A 27,253-nucleotide genomic window follows, 5' to 3' on the forward strand; every position below is an offset into this window, starting at 1 on the left:
ACAGCAGGCGATTTTCAGTGCGGTGGAGGCGGTGTAACAGCAGGCGATTTTCAGTACGGTGGAGGCGGTGTAACAGCAGGCGATTTTCAGTACAGTGGAGGCGGTGTAACAGCAGGCGATTTTTAGTACGGTGGAGGCGGTGTAACAGCAGGCGATTTTTAGTACGGTGGAGGCGGTGTAACAGCAGGCGATTTTTAGTACGGTGGAGGCGGTGTAGCAGCAGGCGATTTTTAGTACGGTGGAGGCGGTGTAACAGCAGGCGATTTTTAGTACGGTGGAGGCGGTGTAGCAGCAGGCGATTTTCAGTGCAGTGCAAAGGGTTCAGACGCATGGTGCGTGAAGCGTTGGCGCGAACAGGAGCTTCTAGGAATCCTGGGTATACTGTGCTGTCGGCCATAGTTATGTATACCATTCGCTCTGGTACGCGACTCTACCTTTGTAACTTTACTCACGCCGAGTTTAACTCAGCCGTGATTTATATTTATATAAATATACATAACGGTAATCGCTGTTTTGTGAGCACATCGACGTCGGATCGAGCTGTGTGTGCACCAATAGTTTGTTTTTAACCCCATTTCATGTCCCAATAAACTTCAGGACCACTATGGGGGTGGCAGGATAATAACATGACTCGTGGGTATCGTTCCCGCTTTAAGGTTTGCTGATTGGGTTCAAATCCCGACGGAGTGCAATCCGCTGACGTCATAGCCCTATGAGCCGGGTGTGCCGTCTCCTCATAGTCGTTTGTGAATGTCACGATGTTTATTCGTTAAATGAGGTCTCGCAACTGAGATTGGTGAAGTACCGGTACGAAATGACCTGCTCGTTCTTAAAGAAATGACCTTTAACATACAAAATCGAAACTTGAGAAAACACATGGATGTGACCATTGGATGTTAGCTCTTCCGTTTTTTTGATTGTGATCCATTGTAATGTCCTGCGGGGCTCATCAAAATTATTGGATGCTCCATAATGCAGCTCCCCCCTTGTTAGTGTGGGTGGCAGCAGGACTTGAAAGTCTGGTGTTTGTTTAATGGTTAGGGTGGTGGCTTGGGATCCCAGGGTCCTGAGTTCAAGCCCCGTTGGCCGCTAAATTAATATACCAGGAGGTTGACTGAGCCTGTCATCCTTCCGAGGTCGGCAAAATGAGCACCAGTGTACTGGTAAGGGGGACACTGCATCAGCGGCATAGCCGCGTCCCAACCAATGATGCAACCAGCAGTCAGAGAGAGAGAGAGAGAGAGAGAGAGAGAGAGACACAGAGAGACACAGAGAGACACAGAGAGACACAGAGAGACACAGAGAGACACAGAGAGACACAGAGACTTGAACTTGAGCAGAACAGGTTTCAATGACCTTGGCTACTTGCAGTTGTAATCGGTATCACGGCATTGAGTTGGTATTGGGTTTTTTTCCCCCTGATTTTTCTCCATTTTCGTTTGCAGGAAGACTGTGATCCAGGCCTTTGCTTCTCCGCATTGAAGGAGGCAAAGGCAGTTTTGTGATGTGGCATCATGGCCGCATAATAACTCGTTTACTTGAACGTGCGTTGGTTTGGACGCCGTCGACGTCAACCCTCTGGAATGCTAAGCTGAACCCAGCATTGATGGAAGGTGCAATGAGCTTTGCCGGACTGAAGAGACGAAGCACTATCTGCGAGCGACTCGCCCAGCAGCTTGTCACGCTCCAAGTTCGACATTGCCACGCAACGCGCCCTGTCACCAGAAGATCCCTCCAAAAGATGATGGGTTTGGGTGACGACGAGTTCAAAGACTTGACTGTGACTGAGAGGCGTCAGTACCTGCGCTCCAAAAAATTGGACTTCTATGAAGGCTACACATGCCTCCTGATGGGAAGCCCGTTTGTACATAGACTCGAAACACCTGTGGGCAAAGAGGATGCCAAGCTGTTCATCAATAAGACTACTGGTCAATTTTTCTGCAAGGAATCGCTGATGGAGGGTACGTGGGATGATATTCAGGTAACACCCCTCCAAGTTTTGGCCATTATTTACTTTATGTAAAACAAGTAGATAACCCGGTTCCACTGGGCTGTTGTAAGGGAATTGGTTCCCAATGGAGTGTGGAATATTTAGGGAGTTTGCCATAAATGACCTTTGACAGCATAATGGCAGGGACCCATGGAAAATCCACGTAATGTAAAATGTGAACGAGTCCTCAACCCCTTTCTTCAAGTCCACATACCCCCCCCCACCCCCCGCAAACTCCCAACTCCAAGTACATATCACTTTCCCCACCCTCGCAAGGATTGACACACACTGATTAGACCTGTAGCAACCTCCAGCCATTATGGAAGGTATCACTCAGGTTTTCAGTGTTACATTTTTTTTTGTCTAATTTGGTTTTCAGTTTTTCAGAATTCGGTCATTCCGTGCCAACTCGCCTAAATTTCAAAAACCTCCCCAGGTCACCTCAGATTTTGCTGGAAAAAATTCTTAAATGTAGATCTATATGGCTCTACCCACCATGCAAAAGATTAGCTTTCAATTCCTCATAGTTTAAAAAATATCTATCTCGAGAGACCTTTGAAATTTGGCCCTAAAAATGCCAAATGTGAAAAATGCATTTTTTTTCTACTTCGGGGGCTTATAATTTTATAATGGACTCCTCGAGGAAGTTAATATTGAAAATATTTACTAATTGGCATCCAAATTTTTCAATTGTGGCATCAGATAGCCTCTGGGATGCATATTTCTCACTCTATAGGAAGCTAAAAATTGCTTTTGGGCCAAAACGAGCTAAAATAAGGTGAAACTATAATAGCCCTCCTGAAAATATGGAACAACGTATAATTGTTTCCTCATAACACAGTGATTATAGGGTCATTATCTATCCATAAATACATTTTTGTTGGGATAATAGAGTTAGGTGATGAATTATAAAAGTTTTACCTTTAGCCTTTGCCTCCGAGGGCTATAAAATTGACCAATTTTGTCCCCTGGTTTGACCATGTGGCTCGGGGTTTAGGATCTTAATTTTTTTTTTCTAAAGATTGCCTCATATAATATGTGTCTTCTGACCGAATAATTTTATCTAACGCCCATGGCTTCATATTAAAATAAATTTTTATTTACATGCACGTTTTTTATAATTATTCACTTTTTTCATATTCATGAGCTTATAAATTTGAAACTGAACACTCTAGCAAAGTGATACTGCAGATATTTATAAACTGGCATATGAAATTTAAGGATCTGTTATCGGAATGCCTGATAAATGCATATGTTTCTATCTGTAGGAAGTTGAAAATGCCACTTTGACCAAAAATGGTGAATATGCAGGGGGTATTAACTGAGGTTATGTAACAACTTAGATTATTCTTCACATAAATTAATAATTATAAGTACATTTTTTATTCAAAAATAAGTTCTTGTAATGATAATCCAAACATATGCTTGGGTTTTAATTTTAAAAACATGTCCTAACGTTCTCGATTTGACGTCATTAGTTATGACATACACCACTAGATGGAGTAATGGTCTGTCACAACACTAGGGGCAGCACAATCAACCTGTCTGTCTGTTTGTCTGTTTGGAGAACAAAGGAGAGTAGGAAACAAAGGAAATGGATGCAGAAAAACCTGGGCCCAGTGGCATAAGTTTGACAAGTAGATGCACTGTTGGAACCAAATTATACCAGGAGTGTCACAAGACCTATTATACATGGAAAGTTGGGCTAAAACAAGTTGCTGCTTTGGAGAAGAAGTCACAAGAATTGATTTCATGGAGGTCAGGAATTATTTTCAGTTCAGAAGACAGTATTTGCCTATATCATGAGATGATGTCATAACAGATGAAAGGTCATTAAAGAGTTTTCTAAGGTATAAAAATTACTAATATTCATTGTCTCTGTATATCTGTAAATAAAAAAGCTGCTACTCAACTAATCAAATTTGTTCTAATTTATAATCTGCAATCACTTACGAAAGTAATCATTAGCATGTATTTATGAATAAATAACATCCTTATCACTAATGTCTAATAAGAAGCATAATTTAGCCTCATGCACAATCCTGCAAGTTCACCTTGTTTTGTACCAAGTGGGCCAAATTGCCATATTTGGCTTCCTAAAACTAGGAGTATGTCCTTTCTACAGACATTCTGATCCCACAATCTGATATTTTGTTTTCCAGTTTATAAAATTCTGCAGTAACTCTTTCCTGGAAAGTTCCATTTAAGATTTATAAACTTCTGAATATGAAATAAGTGAATAATTATAAAAAAAAACATGCATGTAAATAAAAAATTATTTTACTATGAAGCCATAGGCGTTCGATAAAATTATTCAGTCAGTAGACACATCTTATATGAGGCAATCTTTAGAAAAAAAAAATTAAGATCCTAAACCACATGGTCAAACCAGGGGACAAAATTGGTCCATTTTAGAGCCCTCGGAGGCAAGGGCTTATGTTAAAACTTTTATAATTCATCACCTAACTGTATTATCCCAGCAAAAATGTATCTATGGATAGATAATGACCCTATAATCACTGTGTTATGGGGAAAAAATTCGAAGTTGCTCCATATTTTCAGGAGGGCTCCTATACTTTCACCTTATTTTAGCTCGTTTTGGCCAAAAAGCCATTTTAGCTTCCTATAGAGTGAGAAATATGCATCCCAGAGGCTATCTGATGCCATAATTTAAAAATTTGGATGCCAATTAGTAAATATTTGCAATATTAGCTTTCTAGAGGAGTCCATTATAAAATTGTAAGCCACTGAAGTTGGAAAAAAATGCGTTTTTCACATTTGGCATTTTTATGGCCAAATTTCAAAGGTCTCTTGAGATAGATATTTTTTAAACTATGAGGAATTGAAAGCTAATCTTTTGCATGGTGGGTAGAGCCATATAGATCTACATTTAAGAATTTTTTCCAGCAAAATCTGAGGAGGTGACCTGGGGACCCTGAGGTGAGTTGGCACGGAATGACCCTATTTGCATTCATTTGTTCTCCTAATTTCCCCAATTAGCAAGGCTATGTGATGTCAAGAGCTTTCCCTCACAGAAGGCCACGTCGCAACCCTCCAGGATTCCACGTGCAGTATCACTTCACTTCCGATCACGTCTAATAAATAAAACAAGCAGTCATAGACTGGTACTTATGAAATCGTCAACTTGACCTCTGACCTTGTCTAATAAAAGCTGTCTCTCGAGAAGGTAGCGACGCAAACCAGAAGTTTCTACGATGATTCGGTACCAAACCATCAAAAATCGAATGTTTGACCTCACTGTGACCTTGACCTTTGACCGATTTTGACCAAAATCTAATCAGCGCCAGCCATCACCCTCCTGAATCACAGGGTGTAATTTGACATTGGTAGCTTCCTCCGTTTTCGAGTTATCGTGCCTACAAAAAAACAAACACACACAAACGAACAAACACACAAACAGAGGACGGAAATCATCAATAAAGATTTCGTAAGTAATAAAGAATATTAAAAGAACACTTTCGATTCGACGATTCCTACCAACCAATTTTTCATCACCTCCAACTTGCCACAGAGTCTGAGGTTCTGTTTGCAGGAGAATTTGTTCGTTTCCAAAATAATGAAGTTTTCTTGGTGAAGCAAGTGGACGGAATATAGGCCATGAGCCAGACCCGGTAATTTTTTGGCCACCGGTACCATCCGAGGGGAATAATGCTCATCATAATTTTTGGCAGGGTATACATCTCTTCAGTCAGAAACTATGTGATAGCATTGCATTGGTGGTAGCCTTTTGTGTGTTATTAGCCGTTTAGTAACCCCATCCCAAAATAAACTTTTCATTTGGTGTTTACAATTACAGGCACTGATAGTCCAGTGCTGATATATTGCAGAACATATGATTTTGTTTTCATAAAAAGTGGTACGGAAGTTTTTTGCCCATACCCCAATTAATGGATACCATGTTTAAATACGTGAATTTGAAGAAAATTTAATCATAAACTAAAACAACAAAATATATTTTCAGTTAGCTTCTGTAATGTCCATCTTCTCTTTGCCATGTTCCCCGTCCCATCCCCATCCCTCTCCCTTCCACAGTTCACCTAATGTGTCTGTCCCCCACTGTTTTGTCCCTTCCACTCCCGCCCCTCTTGTCTCATGCCTCCTTGCTGTGAGTTGTGTGTTTGCTCTCATACGAGCCTCGACCAAGGTATACAAAAAAAAAAAAAAAGATGTACATTATAAATGTTATTGTTATTACTAGAAGCACCCACTCCCTACGGGAGCCGTCAAGGGGGTCATGCTATTATATTTATCCCTATTTTACTCCAAGGGGTCCCAGGATTACACACCCAAAAAATGGTTATGATCGGTTCAGCCGTTTTTGCGGTACCTGGGAACAGACAGACGGTGAATTATATTAAGATTGTTTCCCCACCCCCCCCCCTTCTCCCCAAAACGAAAAATACTGCAAATCAAGGAAATTTTGTTACTTTTAGTTTTTATTTTGAAGGCGTATGAGATCTGTGAGCAAATCTATGCAACCTTTAACGATGAGACACGAGAGAGAGACCTATACCACCAAAGAAATTCCATGACCCAATGAAAATTAAGAAGCTGAAGACATTCAGCAATATGTGTAAGAAGAAGGAAGTGAAATCAAGTGGGAGGGTGACGATCTTGAAGGCAGACAGATCTTTGTTTGGTTGCATCGTAGTGATGGCACAAGGACGCAATCTCCAGATGGAGGATATCCTCTCTCTCATCCCCTTGGACCATTGCCATGGGCCCTGCCCACACCAGATGGATTGCTGCGAAAAGCCAACAAAGCTACTTTAGCCACAACTTTGCAGAAGAATGTGACAGTGGCAGAGCAACTCCCAGGTAACTCTGCTTCAGTGGTCGATGGGATGAACTTAGTCCAAAGAGTAAAAGGTGATCAAGTTACTTTTGGAGGTGTCACCACAACAGTTTTGTGTCTGGCACTGACATGAGGGAAGGAGCTGATAGTGACAGAATAGATGTTGTGTTTGACACATACAGGAGAACTCTATCAAGAACAGTGAGAGATCACTCCGAGGTGGAGAGGCCGGCCATCAGCTGCAAAGCATCACAGGCACACAGGAAATAGACACTGATATATAAGTGTCACCAATGACATACCTTTCAACCTCGGCATGTTTCGCACTTTTTGTTGAGAAGCAAATGATCCTAGCAAAAGGTGAAACAAATTTCAATGTTAATATTTGGCTGATAAAAAAAATGTTGTTAAGTTGAAGTAGGATGGATGTCTTACCTTGTACTGGCCATTTTGCACAAAAGCTTATTTAAGGGTAGGCATATAAACAGAGTGATAACACACAAAAGGCTACTACTGATGCAATGCTATCACATATTTTCTAACTCTAGGGTTGTATACCTTGCCAAAAATTACGATGAGAATTACTCCCCCCAGATGGTACCGACCAACCCTACTGGCTCATGGACAAATGGAAAATATTCGTCTTTTCTTTTTTTTTAATTTCTTTAATTTTTCCGATTCTTCTATAACAGCATAATAATCACCAATTGTTTCGACTGCTAAGGGTTCTCGGTAAAGTAAATCGATGGAAGTAAATTGTTGACAGAATTGAATGAATGTGCAACGCACAGTTTCACATTCAGTTGCACATCCGGGTTTGCGTTGTATTATTATTTTTACTTCCGATAGGTGTGCAAACCAATGACTCTGAACATATACACCACCTGCGTAACAAAAAAAATGAATAAAACTTGAAATTGCATGAATATCGATAATTTTCTTTCTACCTCCGCATCCACTGTCTGGACCCCAAGAGCTCTTAAATGAGGTATCATTCAGCATTGTGTATGTGCTGTGGTCACGTCATTTACCCCACTCCGACTCGATCTGTAACTTGCATTTATATGTATTGAGCGTCGACGTCTCAACTAACGTCGAGCTCATCACGACGTCTCAACTAACGTCGAGCTCATCACGGCGGGAGGTTAAAATCCCACGATGTTCCGAATGACTTGGACTCCTGTGGAGACGTTCCGATTGTGGCGGACTTGCATTCGCGAGAACTGAGGAGAGTCCCGATAACCTTAGGGCTTTTAAAACAAACGGGTTTATTCCCGAAACCACAAATAACTCGGGGATGATTGACCAGTGAAGGGATATGACGGCGGGCAGTGGTGAGGAAGAAAGGAGGACATGGAATCAATAATGATTATGTACAACGAGAATAAAATGAACCGAAAGAAAATAAGGCACCTCACTCCGGACTCGATCACTGACAGGAAAGGGACAAAACCCGGGGACTCAGCTCTGTTTGTGGCTCTGCCCCCTCCGAGGCAATTAATAGCTCCGCCCATTTTGAGTCTCCTGGTGCCCCTTGGTAGGGGGTTATATATAGGCTTATACACGCAATTTCCTTAACCATAATCCATAACTAATTATTACCACGCACCACCCCCTTTATGGTGCACATACAAACAAGACATTCTTAAGCTGACATGTCCATACTTATTGCATCAAGATGGACTAACTACTCATACATGGACCACACCACTCTATACATTCCTATCTGCTCTATGGGAACATCTAACCCCCCCCCATCCCCACAACAAACGTAACAAGATATAGAGATAGATAGACTAGAACTGCTCTCGGTAGAGCGCATCCACCACCAGGCTCAACAGTTTATGTTTTGTATCCCATTGATGGGCCGGATCTAGATCTGGACCTTAATCAAAATCCAATTGGCTTGTTCTTGTCACCTACCCAACTCGCCCACCTTGTTTTGTCATAATCCGTCCACAACTTTTTGAGATATTGTGCTATATATCGTCTTTGGCCCTATGTCTCAATAAATCAATTTAAAAATTCTCGTGTCCGGATTCAAATCTTCACCAAAATCAAATCAATTTGTCCTTGTCACACACCCAACTGGTGTCCACCAAATTTCATCTGTATCCATCCATAACGTTTTTTTAGATATCCTGCTCACAGACAAACAGACAGGGGTGAAAAAATAACCTCTGTCCACCTTTGGTGATGGAGGTAACAAAATAATAACATCAGATGTTTGAAATGCGCCTGTTGACAATTAACTTGATTTAATAAGGGGGTCATTCTACCTCGGTTCACCCAAGGGTTGCAACCCGACCCCCTCAGATTTGGCTATTTTTTTGCATGTATGTTACATATGATAGTCTATGTTCACATACAAAATTTTAGCTAAATCGGACTAGGGGTTGACGAGATATGACCTTGAGAACTTTTGACCTTTTCGACTAATGTCGCGTTTCCACCAAAATTCAAATCCTCATATCTCAGCAACCCCTTGCCCTATCTCGATTATTTTTGTTGTCGTTGAAAAGGTAATTGTCCATAGAATGCAAATCCAGCATCGGTTCGTCTATCTAGTTAAGTTAGGGGTGGATGATTTTTGGACATGACATTTGACCTTGACCTTGAAGATCTCGTGACCTTGACCTGACCTTGACCTTGAAGACCTCGTGACCTTGACCTGACCTTGCATGAAAATGAAAGTTCATACTGTCTCCTGTAACGTATCAAAAAACTGGATGGGGTAGTATTTTTTGTTCTCAACATATTTTCAGCTAAAGTTCAAAGGTCGTAAAAATGCAACCAAATCATGACGTACATAGACATTTGATGGATGCGCGGGACAATATAAAAATAAGTATAATTTTTTGAACCTGTGCTTTCATTCGGAGGACTTTGGAATCAATGCTGAGTGGAACTTTTTTGCCACTTCACATGGCAAAAGTGCATGTGACAGGTTAGGCGGAACTGTAAAGAGGTTATTAACAAATGCCAGCCTCCAACGCCCTTACGCAGATGCGATCCTAACTTCCGATGCTATCATGAAATTTTGCACGGAAAATATTCCAGGAATTCACTTCATCAATGTACAGCCTGGTATTGTTGAGGATTACGAACTGAAATTGAAAGAAAGACTGGAAAATGCGAAGACAATCACCGGGACTCAAAAATTTCATCGATTTGTTCCATTATCAAAATCGAGTATTTAAAAGCATTCAAACTGAGCAAACAAGAAGAAGAACCCAAAACTGTACGTGTGGCTTGAGTCGATGGCGAAACTGATGAGGTAGATGATGAATCAGGACTAGAGTTTGAAATCAGTAAGCAAAACTATGTTTGTGCTATCTATGACGAAAATCCATGGATTGGACTTGTAGAGGATATTTCTGATGAGTATGGTGACTATTACATCAATTTCATGCATCCCCACGGTCCTACTAAATATCTCAATTGGCCACTGGATGTGGACAGATGTTGGATTGAAGATTCAGACATTCTGTGTGTGACCGATTCACCATTAGTTGTCGGTTCTGGAATAAGAATTCATTATAAAATTAGTAACCAAGATAGTACTAAAATAACCAGTTTATGTAGAAAGTGGCAAACCCATTAAGATTTATCTATGATATCTTATGACTTGAACATTGTTTCCTTCCCCTAGAGAGAAAACGATTATTTAGCAAACTTTTTTAGCAAAACAAAAATTAATAATTGAGACTAAACTTATCTATCTTGGATAAAATTGTATTCATGATTTTTTTGGTATGATTCTGTGTTGTATTCATATTTTAATTTGCTTGTTGTACATTGTGATAATATTTTGTCTTGACAAAATGAACTACTGAATCAAAAAATGTATATTTTTTTCATTTATTTCAGTAGCAATTAATCTTGAGGTTATGGTGTCATGTTTTGGTTGCGATGCCTTGAACTTTGGCAGGGCAGTTTCATCGATGCAGGTCCGGACTTTTTTGTTGTTTTCTCGGTATTTCAAAAAAGTTGGATTTTTCGTACGAATTCGTCTTTTTTGCAGACGAATTCCTACGTTTTAAGGTTTTTGTTCTCTAGAAAAAAAAAATTCCTGATGGTATTTATTGAACTTGTGTTTAAAATCTTCTGAACGATGTATTCTAGTATGACAAAAAAACTCGATGCAGTTTTGCCTTGTTTTCCGTCGGCAGCACTGCGAAACAGGCCTGGGCAAGTCCATTCATGTTTGAACGTAATCTAGCTAATATTGACTGTAAACTGACAAGCCTGGGCATGTCTATGACTTCATGATTTGGTTGCATTTTTACGACCTTTGAACTTTGGCCAAAAATATCTCGAGAACAAAAAAATACTACCCCTCCAGTTTTTTGATATGTTATAGTAGACAGTATGAACTTTCATTTTCATGCAAAGCCAGGTCAAGGTCACGAGGTCTTCAAGGTCAAGGTCAAATGTCATGTTCAAAAATCATCCACCCCCAACTTAACTAGATCGACGAACCGATGCTGGATTTGCATTCTATGGACAATTACCTTTCCAACTACACCAAAATAATCGAGATAGGGCAAGGGGTTGCTGCGATATGAGGATTTGAAATTTGGTGGAAACGCGACATTAGTCGAAAAGGTCAAAAGTTCTCAAGGTCATATCTCGTCAACCCCTAGTCCGATTTAGCTAAAATGTTGTATGTGAACATAGACTATCATATGTAACATACATGCAAAAAAATTAGCCAAATCTGAGGGGGTCGGGTTACAAATTTTTTTTTTCTGGGTGATTTGAGGTGGAATGACCCAAGGTTATTTTGCCGATTGTAGAAGAATGAGATGAATGCACATGGGGGAGAATAGACAAGGATTGGGTTGGTTTTAGCCTATAAAACTTGCAACCCTATACTTCATCATGGTGACGTTCTCACATAGTGACGTTCTTCTGTCAGGTGTTCCTTGAGGCTTGGCTGAATAGTGGACAGCCCCTGGACAAGCCTCGGGAAGCAAAGTTTGTCACGGAAGAATATGAAGATGCGGAGGCCCAGTTTGTGCGCGAGGAGGTGGACCGTATATGGCGGAAGGCATCCACCTTTGTGGCCATGGAGCCATCGGAGTGTGCCATGGTCAAGCAGCTCTTTTCCGCAAGGAAATTGTCAGACAGCACACTGAATCGGTTTAAAGTACGTTGGCTCGCGGCCACCAAGAGCCTAGTCTTTCCCTGGTTTGGTCCACATGGTAACCTGAAAGGCCTCAAGCTACTATCTGCAAAGTTTGACGGCACGACCGTCTCGTATGAGGAGAGCACACTGCCACGAGGAAACCTCTACTGCAACCTCTTTGGCCTGTACGAAGCTGCTTCCTCGGTCAGTCAGCCCAGAATGTTGTAAGCTGGAGATATTTTTATATTTTGCTGTGATTGTTTATGGTTGTTGGCCAAAGCATATTCCCTGAGCAATTGTTGCCAGTGGTGATGGTGATAATACATTGACACTTTGAACTTGTGTAATAACAAAACATCATCTCCCAATCTAAGATGTAGATCTCATGGTGTGTAGGACACTGAGTTGGTGCTAACTGCGTCTGAGCTGGACTGCCTCGCCGTGAGCCAGGCGGTTGGAAAAATGGCTGTTGCTGCCCTACCCCGTGGCATAAGCTCTCTGTCACCATCGCTCCTGCCGTATTTGGAGCAATACAAGAAGGTACTCCTCTTTGTTTAAGATTAAAAAGTTTTATTCCTACATTTTTAAATATGAGGGTATGTTGAAAAGTTATGCCTCCTCTTCTTTTTCTCCAAAATTGGTAAACATTCGGATGTAACAAAGCGCAGTCCACACATTAGTTCTTCCCACCACTGGGTGTGAAGTTTTGTGATTCTGGCATTAGATGTCTGATGTGCTATGTTCGGCAAGATGGGAGAGGGCAACACGACATTGTCAATGCTCTGAAGCATGAAGTGCTGGAGTTGAGAGTTCGGTGCACCATTGTGATCCTGAGAGAAAGAAAGTCAATGGAGTGCCACAAAAAAGTATATCCAGCCCAGATTTGGCTCCTTCAGGTTTTCATCTCTGCCCCAAGCTTCAGGAACACCTTCGTGGAGAACATGTTTCTTCTGACGATGATATCAAAGCCACTGTGAAGTGCTGGTCAAGTCAGCAGCATGCACAGTTCCATCATGATGTCATCACAAAACTACTTAGACGTTGGTAGAAATGTATGGACCACAGTGGTGATGATGTTGAGAAAAAAAGTTGCACCATGTTAGAATAAAGATTGATGCTCGTATCTGTCTTTGTTGAATTTGAATATCTTTTCCTGTTTCAGAGAAAAAGATTAAGAGGTATTACTTTTCAACATGCCCTCGTACTAAACCAAATCTAACATTGTTATGGTGGACATTTGTGTTTCGCACTTATTCATATCGAGATAGGATGTGTACTTTAAGATTCCTTGGTGGAATTTAATTGGTTCAGTGACCAATTAACCAGTGACGCCAGCAGTGACCACTATTTTCGTTGTGTCTGTCCGTCTGTCTCTGTCTATTTGTGACTCTCTCCAGAGCATAGCTCCGTGACGTTTGATGCGATCTTGATGAAACTTGGACACAAGCTAGATATCATGGTCTAGTTGTGTCTTTTTGTATGAGGGGCATCCCATGCCCCTTGTGGGCGGAGTCACGCCCACTTGAACTTTTTATTTTATTTATATTTTTTCACACAATTTCATTTCCTAGAAGCTGTGCGTAATGTCCATAAGTACAACATATAAAAAAATCCGATTTGATTTGGTCAATTTTGACAGAAGAGATAGGTTTTTACGGTAGGGCTTCCTCAAAAGCTTCCACCAGCTCAATTGTACCTATCGTGGCATTGTTCAATAATGCCCGCGAACCATCGTCGCCTCCCGGCTTGTCAAATTGCTATAGTCATGCTATTCTAGTGGGATGGCAGCAGGGAACACTGTTTCATTGAGAACAGCATCCAATTTCCACTTGCATGAGCAACTCAGTTGTAGTCGTAGGTTATATGAGTCAGTTTAAGGTTGTGTAAATGATAGCTGGACACACAACGTCAACTTCAACAATATTAAAGCAAAAGCATTTAACAGTATTGAGTACTTTTTCACCACCAATACCATGTCTTCTCAGATAATCCTGTGGCTGGGCAGTGATCTAACAGCATGGGAAGCAGCCAAAGTGTTTGCTCGTAAGTTGGCACTACGGAGATGCTGCCTCGTTCCTGCAGGTGACCCTCCACAGCTACAACCCCTGCAAGCCCTGACCGAAGGACCATCCTGCTTGCAGCGCGTGGTGCGTGGAGCACTGCGCGCAGCACACAAGGACATCACGTCGTTCCGACAGCTCCGTGAGAACGTGCGTGGAGAGCTGGTTAATATAGATCAAGCAGCTGGCACCAAGTGGAATCGCTTCCCTGAACTCAACAAAGTGCTGAAGGGCCATCGGCGTGGAGAGCTCACCGTTTTCACAGGTACGTTGATACCTGTCTTCACCATTGTGAACCTGCCATGGTGACATTGATATGCGAGTTGGTGCAAGATATCACCTTTTTATGGTTTTGCTTTCCACTTCTGCCCAGTTACTTTTTTTTCGATTGCTGGTAATATTTAACTATGATCGGTGGATTTCTCCTGCAAGTCAGCCTGTGCCAGTGGGAATTTATCAACGAAGCGTTTTTCTCCTCGCAGGACCTACTGGCAGCGGCAAGACCACTTTCATAAGCGAGTACGCGCTGGACCTCTGCATACAAGGCGTGAACACACTCTGGGGTAGTTTTGAAATATCCAATGTGCGCCTGGCACGAGTCATGCTTACACAGTTCTCGCAGTGTGAATTGGCCTTGCACCTTGAGGACTACGACATGTGGGCCGATCGCTTTGAAATGCTTCCTCTTTACTTTATGACTTTTCAAGGGCAGCAGAGCATCAAGTGAGTTGGTGCACAGTTCTTTTCACCTGTTCCTACATGCACATTTTTCATTCAAACCATGAACATGTACAATATTTATTACTCTTTATCGCCATGACTGGAAGCTTGGCGTTATGATTGTAGGACGGTGATGAACACGATGCAGCACGCGGTGTATGTGTACGACATATCGCACGTGGTCATCGACAATCTGCAGTTCATGATGGGCCAATCAAACTCGTCATTGGATCGGTGAGAAAATACTCCTTCCTGCTCTTTCTTGATTGCTACTGCTTTGGAAGGAGTCTTACTCTTTGCTGTGACTCGAAAGGAGATTTGATTTTGTGTGGTACTTTACCACAGTAGCTCTCTGCCAGAATTACAGAAGTGGAACTTCATCGGAAAATTGTTTTTGGGCAGGTTTGCTATGCAGGATCACATCATACGAGCTTTCCGCAACTTTGCGACGACATACAGTTGCCACGTGACGCTGGTGATTCATCCACGTAAGGAGGATGATGACAAGGAGCTGCAAATATCATCAATCTTAGGCACAGCTAAGGTCACAGAGTTTCTCTTTACTCCTCTAGCTCTTGTAATTTGCACCTCCAGATGGAGTTTGTTGAACTTTTGAATGCATAAACAACTATAAGGGCAATTAGTGAAGCACATACCTTCACCAAGCTGAACAGTTCACGTTTTGTATCCCACTGACAAGCCGGATCTCGATCCGGACATAAACCCAAATAGAATTGGCTTGTTCTGTCACCGAACTCACTAATCCACCAATTTTGGAATAACCCGTCCATAACTTTTTGAAATAACCTGCTATATATCGTTTTTTGGCCCTATTTCTCAATGGCGAAGAATCACTTTTTTTTAAAATAATAATAATTCTCGGATCCAGATCCTGAGCCGTATCTTCAACAGAATCGAATCGTCTGTGTCATCCGTCCGCAACTTTTTTAGATATCCTTCTCACAGACAGACAAGAGTGAAAACATAACTTACTTACACCTTTTGTGGCAGAGGTAATAAAGCATGCTTGTACATTGTCACTGTGTGTTGTAAAAAATAATAATGACAAGTCTGAAGACGACGATGGTTCACGAGCGGTATTTGATGATGTAGATTGTTTCAGAAGTCAAGGATGAGACGATGTGATAATGTTTGACCAGGTTATAAAAATGATCAACATGATGTGGTACGAGTGACAGGTTATTAGCTGCAAAATGTCGAAAACCCGGTTTCGTTCAACAACTTTCAAAATTTGACCTTTGCATAACCTTTATGGTCACAAAACAATGTTGTGGACATTAAAATAAGTAAACAGGATACGTGCTATAGCTTATTGGAGTTAGTTCGTCAAAGAAGGTCAAAAACCCGGTTCGATTCCCACAACTTTGAAAATTTGACCTTTGTGAACTTAAGGTCAAAGGTCAAGGATTATGACCTTTGGTGCAAAACTTCCTCTGGAACATTCCAGGAACAATATCACGTCATATAGGCTATATGGCATTTCGCACTCCTCGGATTATCCAGACTTTGATGAAATCAGCGTAAAAACAAACTTGAAGGGGGTGCCACCGGCAAGGTGTTCGAGATGGAGCAAAATGGTTTCAAGGCTTTAGGTGGGGAATGACCTCAAGATTATGCATAAAACATATTGTCATCCTAGCTCTCAAAGCTTGGGCGGTCGTATGATTTTTTACGTCAAAATTCGCAATTTTCTAAGTTCGTGACCTTGTGACCTTGACCTTGGGACGAAAATGAAAAATCGAGCTCCATGGGGCTATGCAGGTGCCATTACGCTAACCAAATACCGAAACCCCTGTCAGATTCGACAAACCCCCGAGGAGAAGATGCAAATTGAAATCGGCTACTCCCTAAAAACACGTTTTTTGGGCGTGGCTCCGCCCATAATGGGCGCACCATGCCCATTCTCAGGAAAACACAACTAGATCATGATATAAACTTCCCACCAAAATTTTATCAGGATCGGATCAAAACCCACGGAGCTATGCTCGGGACAGACAAACAGACAAACAGACAGACAGACAGACAGACAGACAGACAGACAGACACACAACAATAACGAATACAAGTCTGAAGACGACGATGGTTCACGAGCGGTATTTGACGATCTAGATTGTTTCAGAAGTCAAGGATGAGGCAATGTGATAATTTTTGACCAAGTTATAAAAATGATCAACATGATGTGGTACGAGTGACAGGTTATTAGCTGCAAAATGTCGAAAACCCGGTTTCGTTCAACAACTTTTAAAATTTGACCTTTGCATAACCTTTAAAGGTCACAAAACAATGTTGTGGACATTAAAATAAGCAAACAGGATACGTGCTATAGCTTAAGGGAGTTAGTTCGTCGAAGAAGGTTGAAAACCCGGTTTGATTCCCACAACTTTGAAAATTTGACCTTTGTGAACTTTAAAGGTCAAAGGTCAAGGATTATGACCTTTGATGTAAAACTTCCTCTGGAACATTCCAGGAACAATATAACGTCATATAGGCTATATCACATTTCCCACTCCTCGGATCATCCATACTTTGATGAAATCAGCGTGAAAACAAACTTGAAGGGGGCGCCACGGGCAAGGTGTTCGAGATAGAACAAAATGGTTTCAAGACTTTAGGTGGGGAATGACCTCAAGATTATACATAAAAAATATTGTCATCCGAGCTCTCAAAGTTTGGGCGGTCGTATGATTTTTATGTCAAAATTCGCAATTTTCTAAGTTTGTGACCTTGTGACCTTGACCTTGGGACGAAAATGAAAAATCGAGCTCCGTGGGGCTATGCAGGTGCCATTGGCTAACCAGATACCGAAACCCCTGCCACATTCCACAAACCCCTCGGAGAAGATGGATTTTTATGTCAAAATCGCAATTTTCTATGTTCGTGATCTTGTGACCTTGACCTTGGGACGAAAATGAAAAATCGAGCTCCGTGGGGCTATGCAGGTGCCATTGGGCTAACCAAATACCGAAACCCTGCCAGATTCGACAAACCCCTCGGAGAAGATGCAAATTGAAATCGGCTACCCCCTAAAAAAACATGTTTTTTGGGCGTGGCTCTGCCCATAATGGGTGCACCGCGGCCATTTTCAGGAAAACACAAGTGGATCATGATATAAACCTCCCACCAAAATTTTATCAGGATCGGATTAAAACCCACTGAGCTATGCTCGGGACAGACAGACAGACAGACAGACAGACAGACACACAACAATAACGAATATAGTGGTCACTTATTTTTTTCATCAAAATATTTTTTCGTGAACCAATAAAAGAATGATGTGTAATTTTGATTTAGATGAAGAATACAGTATTTAACCTGTTTGAGTTCTTTACTATCTGGTTTTATGAATCTCAGCATGGTGTTGGCTTAATGGTTCGGGTGGTGGGCTTGCGATCCGAGGATCCTGAGTTCAAATCCCACTCGACTGTTGAATTAATACCAGGTGGGGTTGACTCTGCCTGTCATCCTTCTGAGGTTGGCAAAATGAGTGCCAGCTTGCTGGTATCCTGTGGCGGAGTGGCAACCCGTCCAGGATTGTACCCAATAGCCAAGGAGACTGCTTCGGCAGCACCAACGCTCTGCACAGAGTATGGTCCCAATGGATGGATGGATTATGAATCTGTTTGGATTTATCTCATGAATAAAATGCTGGTAGAGACTGATTTTAGAGGTCTTAAATGGTTTGGTAAACAATATTTCTTGAAATTGAGGTCCCCGAGCAAACAAGCCATCCGTTAGTTACCTCAAAAGATCTTGTGTTTAACCCTCTGGCCTTTTCTATTGAGGTTGTCCATTGTTTTTTGTGTTTTACTGCAGTTTTCTGCACAGCTTGGTTGTACCTATACTCAATATTGAAGAGGTTCGTTGGTGAGGAAGAACTCAAAATATCTTGTGTGGTGTTGCAGGCAAGCCAAGAAGCAGACAACATCATGATCCTACAAAACCGCCGTCTTGGATCCACGCACGGTCATCGACGCATTCAGGTGGTAAAGAACCGTTTTGATGGGGACTTGGGAACGGTTCCCTTGGAGTTTCATAAACCGACGCTCAGCTTCACGACAAGTAAATGGCGGGTCAAGCATTGCAAGGAAAACAGCTTGGCGCCACAGGGCCCTGTACCTCCCACATCTGCAGATCGTGTTTTTTCCTCATTGGAGTAGAAGCATGTGGCCTACTTCCACTACATAGACCAACAAAGCTGACTGAGAATGCTGTGCGATTCTCCGGCTTTGTGATTTTTTTCTGACTCTTCATTGGAGGAAAGTGTTTGATGCACTCATTGAGTCCAGTCATCTTGTGCAGTGGAAATGGAGAGCGAGAATCACATGGTGGCTTGTTTGGATTTTCAAACAAATATTTTGGGTTTGATCGCATCGGTGGCAGATAGTCGTGCAAAGGAAATTTGCACAAGGATGATTGATCATGTGGTTGCATGTCTGTCCCTGCAATGACTTTGGTGAGTTTGATTGCCCTGAAACCAGGGGAAGAGGTGATGCTGTGTAAAAAAAAAAAAAAAAAATTTTTAGCCAAATGAACGTTTTGAATGATATTGCTGCTTTATGCGTATTTTTGTATGATTGAAATAAAACTTGTTTTTTTTAAATCGATTTAAGTGGCATTGTTTTGTTGGCCTGTCTCCCCTGTCCCCCCCCCCCTTTTACTGTGTGTACATGCGTGTGCATGCGTGCCATAACTTTTTGTGGCATTTGAAGATTTTTTGTTTGTTTTTTTTCAACAATTTTCAATGAATCTTTATCAAAATATAGAGAACACTCAATAATAATTGGGTCAAAATGTGAAAGGACAAAGTCACAGGAAGCACAAATTAGGAGCGTTTTGATCCCACAAATATTACTGTATAGCACACGTCATGACACCACCACGCATGTGAGACGGCCAGATGTTGTAGTCGCGTTTGTGTTTCTTTATTTACCATTTCAGCTTTTGTCATCAAATTTTCAACAAACCTTTATTATGAGAACTGGTGGCCCACTTTTGGTGGGTAATGTACTGCAGCACAGTCTTGGAAATGCACTTTATAATTTTTGACATTACCTCCGCCACCAAAGGTGGACGAAAGTTTTGTTTTCACCCCTGTCTGTTTGTTTGTTTGTTACTTGTGAAATCAAAGATTCATGAGTATATTATATTGGTTGGTCTCATCTGTTATTCTGTTTGTCTTGTTTGTATATATGTCAAATTGCCTGTAGGTCAAAGTTTTACTCTGATATTCACGAAACTTCACCACCTTGTAGAAGTAGTGACGAGCTGGAAGCCTATTTTTTGAGGTCAAAAGGTCAAGGTCACAAATCATCAATTTTCAACTGATTCATTTGATATCTATGTGTATAAAACTGAGAAAGACGGGTGTATGGTGAACCCTCGTCGAGGTGAAGTCTTGGTCGACCCCTGTGAATATGTCTATTAATTACGTATGATTGGACCATGACTACGTCTATTAATTAGATGATCGGAACATACCTTTTAGACATGTAGATGCTTAGAGCCCTTACACCTTTTCGACCATTTAAAACCTGTTCCCTTTGGACCTTTTAGGAACCCTTAGAACCTTTAAATGACCTTTTATACCCTTTATAACCACAAAATCCTGAAGGACCCTCAGACCTTGTCGACCCGATAGACCCCATTAGAATCCTTCATCCCTGAAGACCCATTAGAGTATTAGACCTACTATCTGAGGGCCTTCTGCAGTCACACTTGAGGGTCACCAGTCATAATCAAAAAGCCCCGCACATTGGTAAACTACATCAGTACCAAGTTAAGAGGGTGCAAAATAGTTAATTAATTAATTTTCCTTTGTCGTTTTTTTGACGTTCTGCTCATCTTAGTTAGTGGAATAGAAAAAGTCCCACATGGAAAAGAAAACTTGCAAAGGGAAAACCATGTCCATGACAATTTCACCAAATTATAATCAAATGGGATATTTTTGTGGTTTTATTATTGCCAAACCTAAAGGAATTTTTCAATATATCATATTGAAACTTACATAGTTTATTTGTACACATGAGTAGTATACATGTATAAAATCTGGTCAAAATTAGTCAAAGGTCAAGGTCAATGCCATCCAAAACATGTAAAACACCTATTATGGGTCACAATTAGAAAATGTATCAACCAAATTTGTTACGCACAACATTCCATCATGTAAAACACTACATCGATCAAATTTACCAAATTACTGATTCCATGGCAAGTCTCGTGCTCTGCACAACATATTTCTTGTTTTGTTTCTCTGTAAGCATGATATCTAAAAAAGTTATGGATGGATTCAGATGAAATTTGGTGGACAGGTCGGGTGTGTGACAAGGACGAATTGATTCGATTTTGGTGAAGATCAGGATCCGGATCCGAGAAGTTTTAAAGTGATTCTTCACCTTTGAGAGATAGGGCCAAAAACTATGTACTGTATAACATGATATTTCAAAACGTTGTGCATGACGATGATAAAACCAGGTGGATGTGTTGGTAAGGTGACAAGACAAAGTCCATTACATTTTGGTTCAGGTCCAGATCCAGATTCTTCCTATCAGTGGGATAGAAAAACATGAACTGTTCAGCATGGCGAGGGGTATGCGCTCTACTGAGTGTCCGTTCTCGTTTCAATATGATTTTTGCCATAACTACGCTCGATCCTCTTAGTTTACATACGGGTCCTGGAACAAAATTAATGAGCAATTGAAATATTTTTCTTGCAAAGTTGGCTGGGGTTGTGAAGAGAAGTTTGAGAAGTCAAAGCTGTTTCAGTTGGCCAACAGATTGGAAGGGCCTTCTGGTAATCTTGTATCATGAATGAAAAACATTTGAGGGTAGAGCGCATACCCCCTCCAAGCTGAATATTTTACATTTTAGCTCGCCTGTTCGAAGAACAGAGAGCTATAGCGATACCCCTGGCGTGAGCGTCAGCGTCAGCGTGAGCATGAAAATGTTAAAGTTTTTGGTGCAAGTTATTTCTTTTCTAATGTTTTTATCGACCACACTATACAAATACATATATTGCTTTAAAATTATTTGGATCAGACTTCACTGCAATGCTTTATAAAAAATATAATTAGACTCGTCTTTTAAAAACGATAAATGTATAAACAGGCGAGCATTGGGTGGCTTTGACACCAACTCTCTGGTTATCTCACTGATAGACCGGATCTGCATCCGGACCTTAACCAAAATCGAATCGGCTTGTTCCTGTCACACTCCCAACCTGTCAAAATTTCGCCAAAATCTGACCACTTTTTGAGATATCTTGCTCGCAGACAAACAGATAGGGGTGAAAACAAACAGTAACTTCCATCCACTTCTGGTGGCAGTGGTAAACATCAGTTGCATTTTTCTAAATATTGATATTATTGACATCAGACACAGTTTAATCTTCAGAAATAAGGTACTTTACATGGGAAACAAGGCTTGATCATGACGGTTCTCACAACGTTACATTATTTTTAACTTTTATACCAATGTAGTCAAGATACGAAGTAAAAGTACTGCCCTGCGCAAGGCGAGACGTGGCTCTAAGGGTCGTCGTCGTCGTCGTCGTCGTCGTCGTCGTCGTCGTCGTCGTCGTCGTCGTCGTCGTCGTCGTCGTCGTCGTCGTCGTCGTCGTCGTCGTCGTCGTCGTCTGACAAAACCTTTAGGACTCGGCTCTTTTATATACACGATCCAGATCTCCTTAAATACTAAACACCTGTACACATCCTCGCATTGAGGGTGCCTTTTGAGAGCGTCTATCATGAACTTTTAAATATATTCGGACATTTGCTTTTAAGTTTCGAAAAGTTCACGTTACTATTTAAAGATTATTCCATTTAATATATTGTAATTTCGTAAATACACGATTTTCTCGTCATGAACGAAGATCGTCCTTGACGGACGTGACGTGACGGCACGTGATGAAATATCGGAAGTTGGTTGTTGTTGTTGTTGTTGTTGTTGTTGTTGTTGTTGTTGTTGTTGTTGTTGTTGTTGTTGTTTGTTTTTTATTTTATTTTATTTTATTTTATTTTATTTTATTTTTTTCCTCTTGTTCTTCTGGTGAAGACAAAACCTTTAGGATGCGGCTCTTGGACACATTTGTCCTTGTGTTTTTTTTTTAAGTGTACACATCATGATACGTTTCAATAAAGAGTATGTATATAATTTATTACTCCTTTAAAAAAAAAAAACATACTACCATTTCCTGACACATACTACCATTTCCTGACTCATACTTCCATTTCCTGACACATACTACCATTTCCTGACACATACTACCGTTTCCTGACACATACTACCATTTCCTGACACATACTACCATTTCCTGACACATGCTACCATTTCCTGACACATACTACCGTTTCCTGACACATACTACCGTTTCCTGACACATACTACCATTTCCTGACACATACTACCATTTCCTGACACATACTACCGTTTCCTGACACATACTACCATTTCCTGACACATACTACCATTTCCTGACACATACTACCATTTCCTGACACATACTACCATTTCCTGACACATACTACCATTTCCTGACACATACTACCGTTTCCTGACACACACTACCATTTCCTGACACATGCTACCATTTCCTGACACATACTACCATTTCCTGACACATACTACCATTTCCTGACACATACTACCATTTCCTGACACATACTACCATTTCCTGACACATACTACCATTTCCTGACACATACTACCATTTCCTGACACATACTACCATTTCCTGACACATACTACCATTTCCTGACACATACTACCGTTTCCTGACACATACTACCATTTCCTGACACATACTACCATTTCCTGACACATGCTACCATTTCCTGACACATACTACCATTTCCTGACACATGCTACCGTTTCCTGACACATACTACCGTTTCCTGACACATACTACCATTTCCTGACACATACTACCGTTTCCTGACACATACTACCATTTCCTGACACATACTACCATTTCCTGACACATGCTACCATTTCCTGACACATACTACCATTTCCTGACACATGCTACCGTTTCCTGACACATACTACCGTTTCCTGACACATACTACCATTTCCTGACACATACTACCGTTTCCTGACACATACTACCATTTCCTGACACATACTACCATTTCCTGACACATGCTACCATTTCCTGACACATACTACCATTTCCTGACACATGCTACCGTTTCCTGACACATACTACCGTTTCCTGACATATACTACCGTTTCCTGACACATACTACCGTTTCCTGACACATACTACCATTTCCTGACACATGCTACCATTTCCTGACACATACTACCGTTTCCTGACACATACTACCGTTTCACCGCACTGTTAATGGTGTACGTTCCAATTCCAGTACAGGGATGCAAATTAACATTTTTTTCCCACCAGCCAGCAGGGCCGGTGAGTAGAAAAAAGTTACTGGCCCAGCAGAATTTCTACCGGCCCGATAACATAAAGACAAAAGTCAAATTTGATATCAAACACTTTTAATATACTCACATGAGTGAGTTTGATGAGTGAGGTTGGTTGGATGAGTGAGTTGGATGGATGAGGTTGGTTGGGTGAGGTTGGTTGGGTGAGGTTGGTTGGATGGATGAGGTTGGTTGGATGAGTGAATTTGATGAGTGAGGTTGGTTGGATGAGTGAGTTTAATGGAGGAGGTTTGCAGAATGAGTTTGATGGAGGAGGTTGGGTGGATGAGTGAGTTTGATGCGTGGGGTGGGGTGGGGGGATGATGCAGGGAGGAGGAGGTTGTGGGTGATGTGGGGGGGGACCTTTTTTGTGTGGGTGATGGGGGGGGAACGAGGTTGTGATTAGTGCTGGGGGGGGGAATTTTGTGGGTGATGGGGTGGTTGTGGCTGATGGACGATTGGGGTGGAGGGGGGGTTGTGGGTGATGGACAATGGTGGGGGTACTACTCGTCCACCCAAGATCACATATAAACTCACTCATTCATCCAACCTCACCCATCAAACTCACTCATTCACCGAGCCTCACCCATCAAACTCACTCATTAACCCAACCTCACCCATCAAACTCACTCATTAACCCAACCTCACTCATCAAACTCACTCATTCATCTAACCTCACTCATCAAACTCACTCATTCATCGTACCTCACTCATCAAACTCACTCATTCATCTAACCTCACTCATCAAACTCACTCATTCACCGAACCTCACCCATCAAACTCACTTATTCACCCAATCTCACCCATCAAACTCACTCATTCATCTAACCTCACTCATCTAACTCACTCATTAACCCAAAAGCCTCATCAAAATCACTCATTCACCTCACCTCACCCATCAAACTCAGTCATTCACCGTGCCTCACCCATCAAACTCACTCATTAACCCAACCTCACCCATCAAACTCACTCATTCACCGAGGCCCACCCTCCAAACTCACTCATTGACCCAACCTCACCCATCAAATTCACTCATTAACCCAGCCTCACTCATCAAACTCACTCATTCATCTAACCTCACTTATCAAACTCACTCATTCATCGTACCTCACTCATTCATCTAACCTCACTCATCAAACTCACTCATTCACCGAACCTCACCCATCAAACTCACTCATTCACCCAATCTCACCCATCAAACTCACTCATTCATCTAACCTCACTCATCTAACTCACTCATTAACCCAAAATCCTCATCAAAATCACTCATTCACCTCACCTCACCCATCAAACTCACTCATTCACCGAACCTCACCCATCAAACTCACTCGTTAACCCAACCTCACCCATCAAACTCACTCATTCATCGTACCTCACTCATTAAACTCACTCATTCACCTCACCTCACCCATCAAACTCATTCATTCACCGAACCTCACCCATCAAACTCACTCATTCACCCAATCTCACCCATCAAACTCACTCATTCACCCAATCTCACCCATCAAACTCACTCATTCATCTAACTCACTCATTAACCCAAAAGCCTCATCAAAATCACTCATTCACCTCACCTCACCCATGAAACTCACTCATTCACCCAAATTCACTCATTTAACCAACCTGGGCATGTAATGAGAAAATGCCTCCGAACCCTCACATGATGCGCAATCTCACGTTGTTTGGAACGAGATGAAAACGGACAAAATGGCCGCCGCCGAATTACCGGTGATTTCTGCGGACAAAAATAGTAGTTCTAGTTGAGAAAACCAGTAGAGAAGCTAGTACAAATCGTACAAAATAACAGGAATCACCGGTGATTCGCCAGCCGGGCAGGTTAGGCAGTATTGTGTACCCGCCCAGCACAAAAGTTAGGCGCCATTGGGGACCGGGCGGCCGTGAATTTTCACCCCTGAAGTACCACACATGCAGAGTGGGAGGGTTAGAGTTAGTTTCGAGGACAATTAGTAACACAAATGATGAAAACCATCTGAGCAGCACTCAGAAACATCGGCGTAAAGCAGATACGGATGAAAATGAAGCAAAGCTGCCTCGTATCAGCAGTTACATCAGTTACAGTGCTTCTACTTAGACTTCTTCAAATGAAGTAACTGTGCCTTTGACTCCTGTTGATGAAGGTGAAATTGATACCCCAGTGGGTGCAGTCTTCGCCGATGGCTCTGACGACGAACGTGCTGTTTCTGATTAAATTCTTTCGCTGAACACAGAAAAAACATGTGCAGATAACCTATAGGGAAGTATATCAGTACCTTCCTCTGATGCTGCCCTGTCAACTGTTGATGTATACACCCAACGGTACTGCATGGACGTGGGCCTCAATTTGGCCCACCACATTAACAAGTATGGGAATGCTGGTCCTGGGACTACATGGTATGTATCATTGACAATCCGTGCAGAGTTCATCAAACTCATGGCTGACCAGGTAAAACAGGACATTGTGGATGAGCTAAAATTAGCTAAGCACTTTTCCTTCAGTGTTGATTCCACACCAGATACAATGCCTTCAGAAGGTGTTCACACCCCTTGACTTTTATCGCATTTTGTTGTGTTACATCCTGAATTTAAAATGGATTCAATTGAGATTTTTTTTTTGTCACCGATCCACACAAAATACCCCATAATGACAAAGTGAAAACATGTTTTTAGGAATTTTTACAAATCAAAAATGAAAATCTGAAATGTCTTGCGTCAATAAGTATTCAACCCCTGAGTCAATTCCTTGTAGAAGTGTCTTTGGCAGCGATTACAGCTTCGAGTATTCTTGGGTATGTCTGTATCAGCTTTGCACATCTGGATTTGGGGGTTTTCCCCAATTCTTCCTTGTAGATTTTCTCAAGCTCTGTAAAGTTGGATGGGGAGCGTCGGTAAACAGCAATCTTCAAGTCTTTCCACAGATTCTCGATGGGATTCAAGTCTCAGCTTTGGCTGGGCAAAGGGACTTTCACGTTCTTGTTCTGAAGCCGTTCCCGTGTTGCTTTAGCTGTATGCTTGAGGTCAATGTCCCGTTGAAACATAAATTTTCGTCACAGTCTTCGGACTTTTGCACTCTGAAGCAGGTTCTTTTCAATAATTTG

General features: G+C 41.6%; 1 protein-coding gene across 2 annotated transcripts; it reads left to right on the forward strand.

Moving 5' to 3' along the window:
• Positions 1 to 263: 263 nt before the first annotated feature.
• On the forward strand, positions 264 to 19,342 carry TWNK (twinkle mtDNA helicase). Of its 2 annotated transcripts, none has more exons than XM_085848285.1 (9): positions 264 to 420; positions 1,446 to 1,981; positions 11,728 to 12,141; positions 12,334 to 12,477; positions 13,923 to 14,262; positions 14,480 to 14,720; positions 14,844 to 14,951; positions 15,120 to 15,261; positions 18,641 to 19,342. In XM_085848285.1, the coding sequence occupies exons 2-9, from the start codon at positions 1,505 to 1,507 to the stop codon at positions 18,893 to 18,895; spliced, it is 2,121 nt and encodes a 706-aa protein (XP_085704411.1). In that variant the 5' UTR covers positions 264 to 420; positions 1,446 to 1,504; the 3' UTR covers positions 18,896 to 19,342. The 2 variants fall into 2 exon arrangements, with proteins under 2 accessions (XP_085704411.1, XP_085704412.1); XM_085848286.1 differs by having other exon boundaries at positions 15,120 to 15,205.
• Positions 19,343 to 27,253: the final 7,911 nt, after the last annotated feature.

This window comes from Eptatretus burgeri, chromosome 12 (genome assembly GCF_056783735.1).
Source record: "Eptatretus burgeri isolate ZD-2024b chromosome 12, Ebu_testis_v1, whole genome shotgun sequence".
Classification (NCBI taxonomy): domain Eukaryota; kingdom Metazoa; phylum Chordata; class Myxini; order Myxiniformes; family Myxinidae; genus Eptatretus; species Eptatretus burgeri.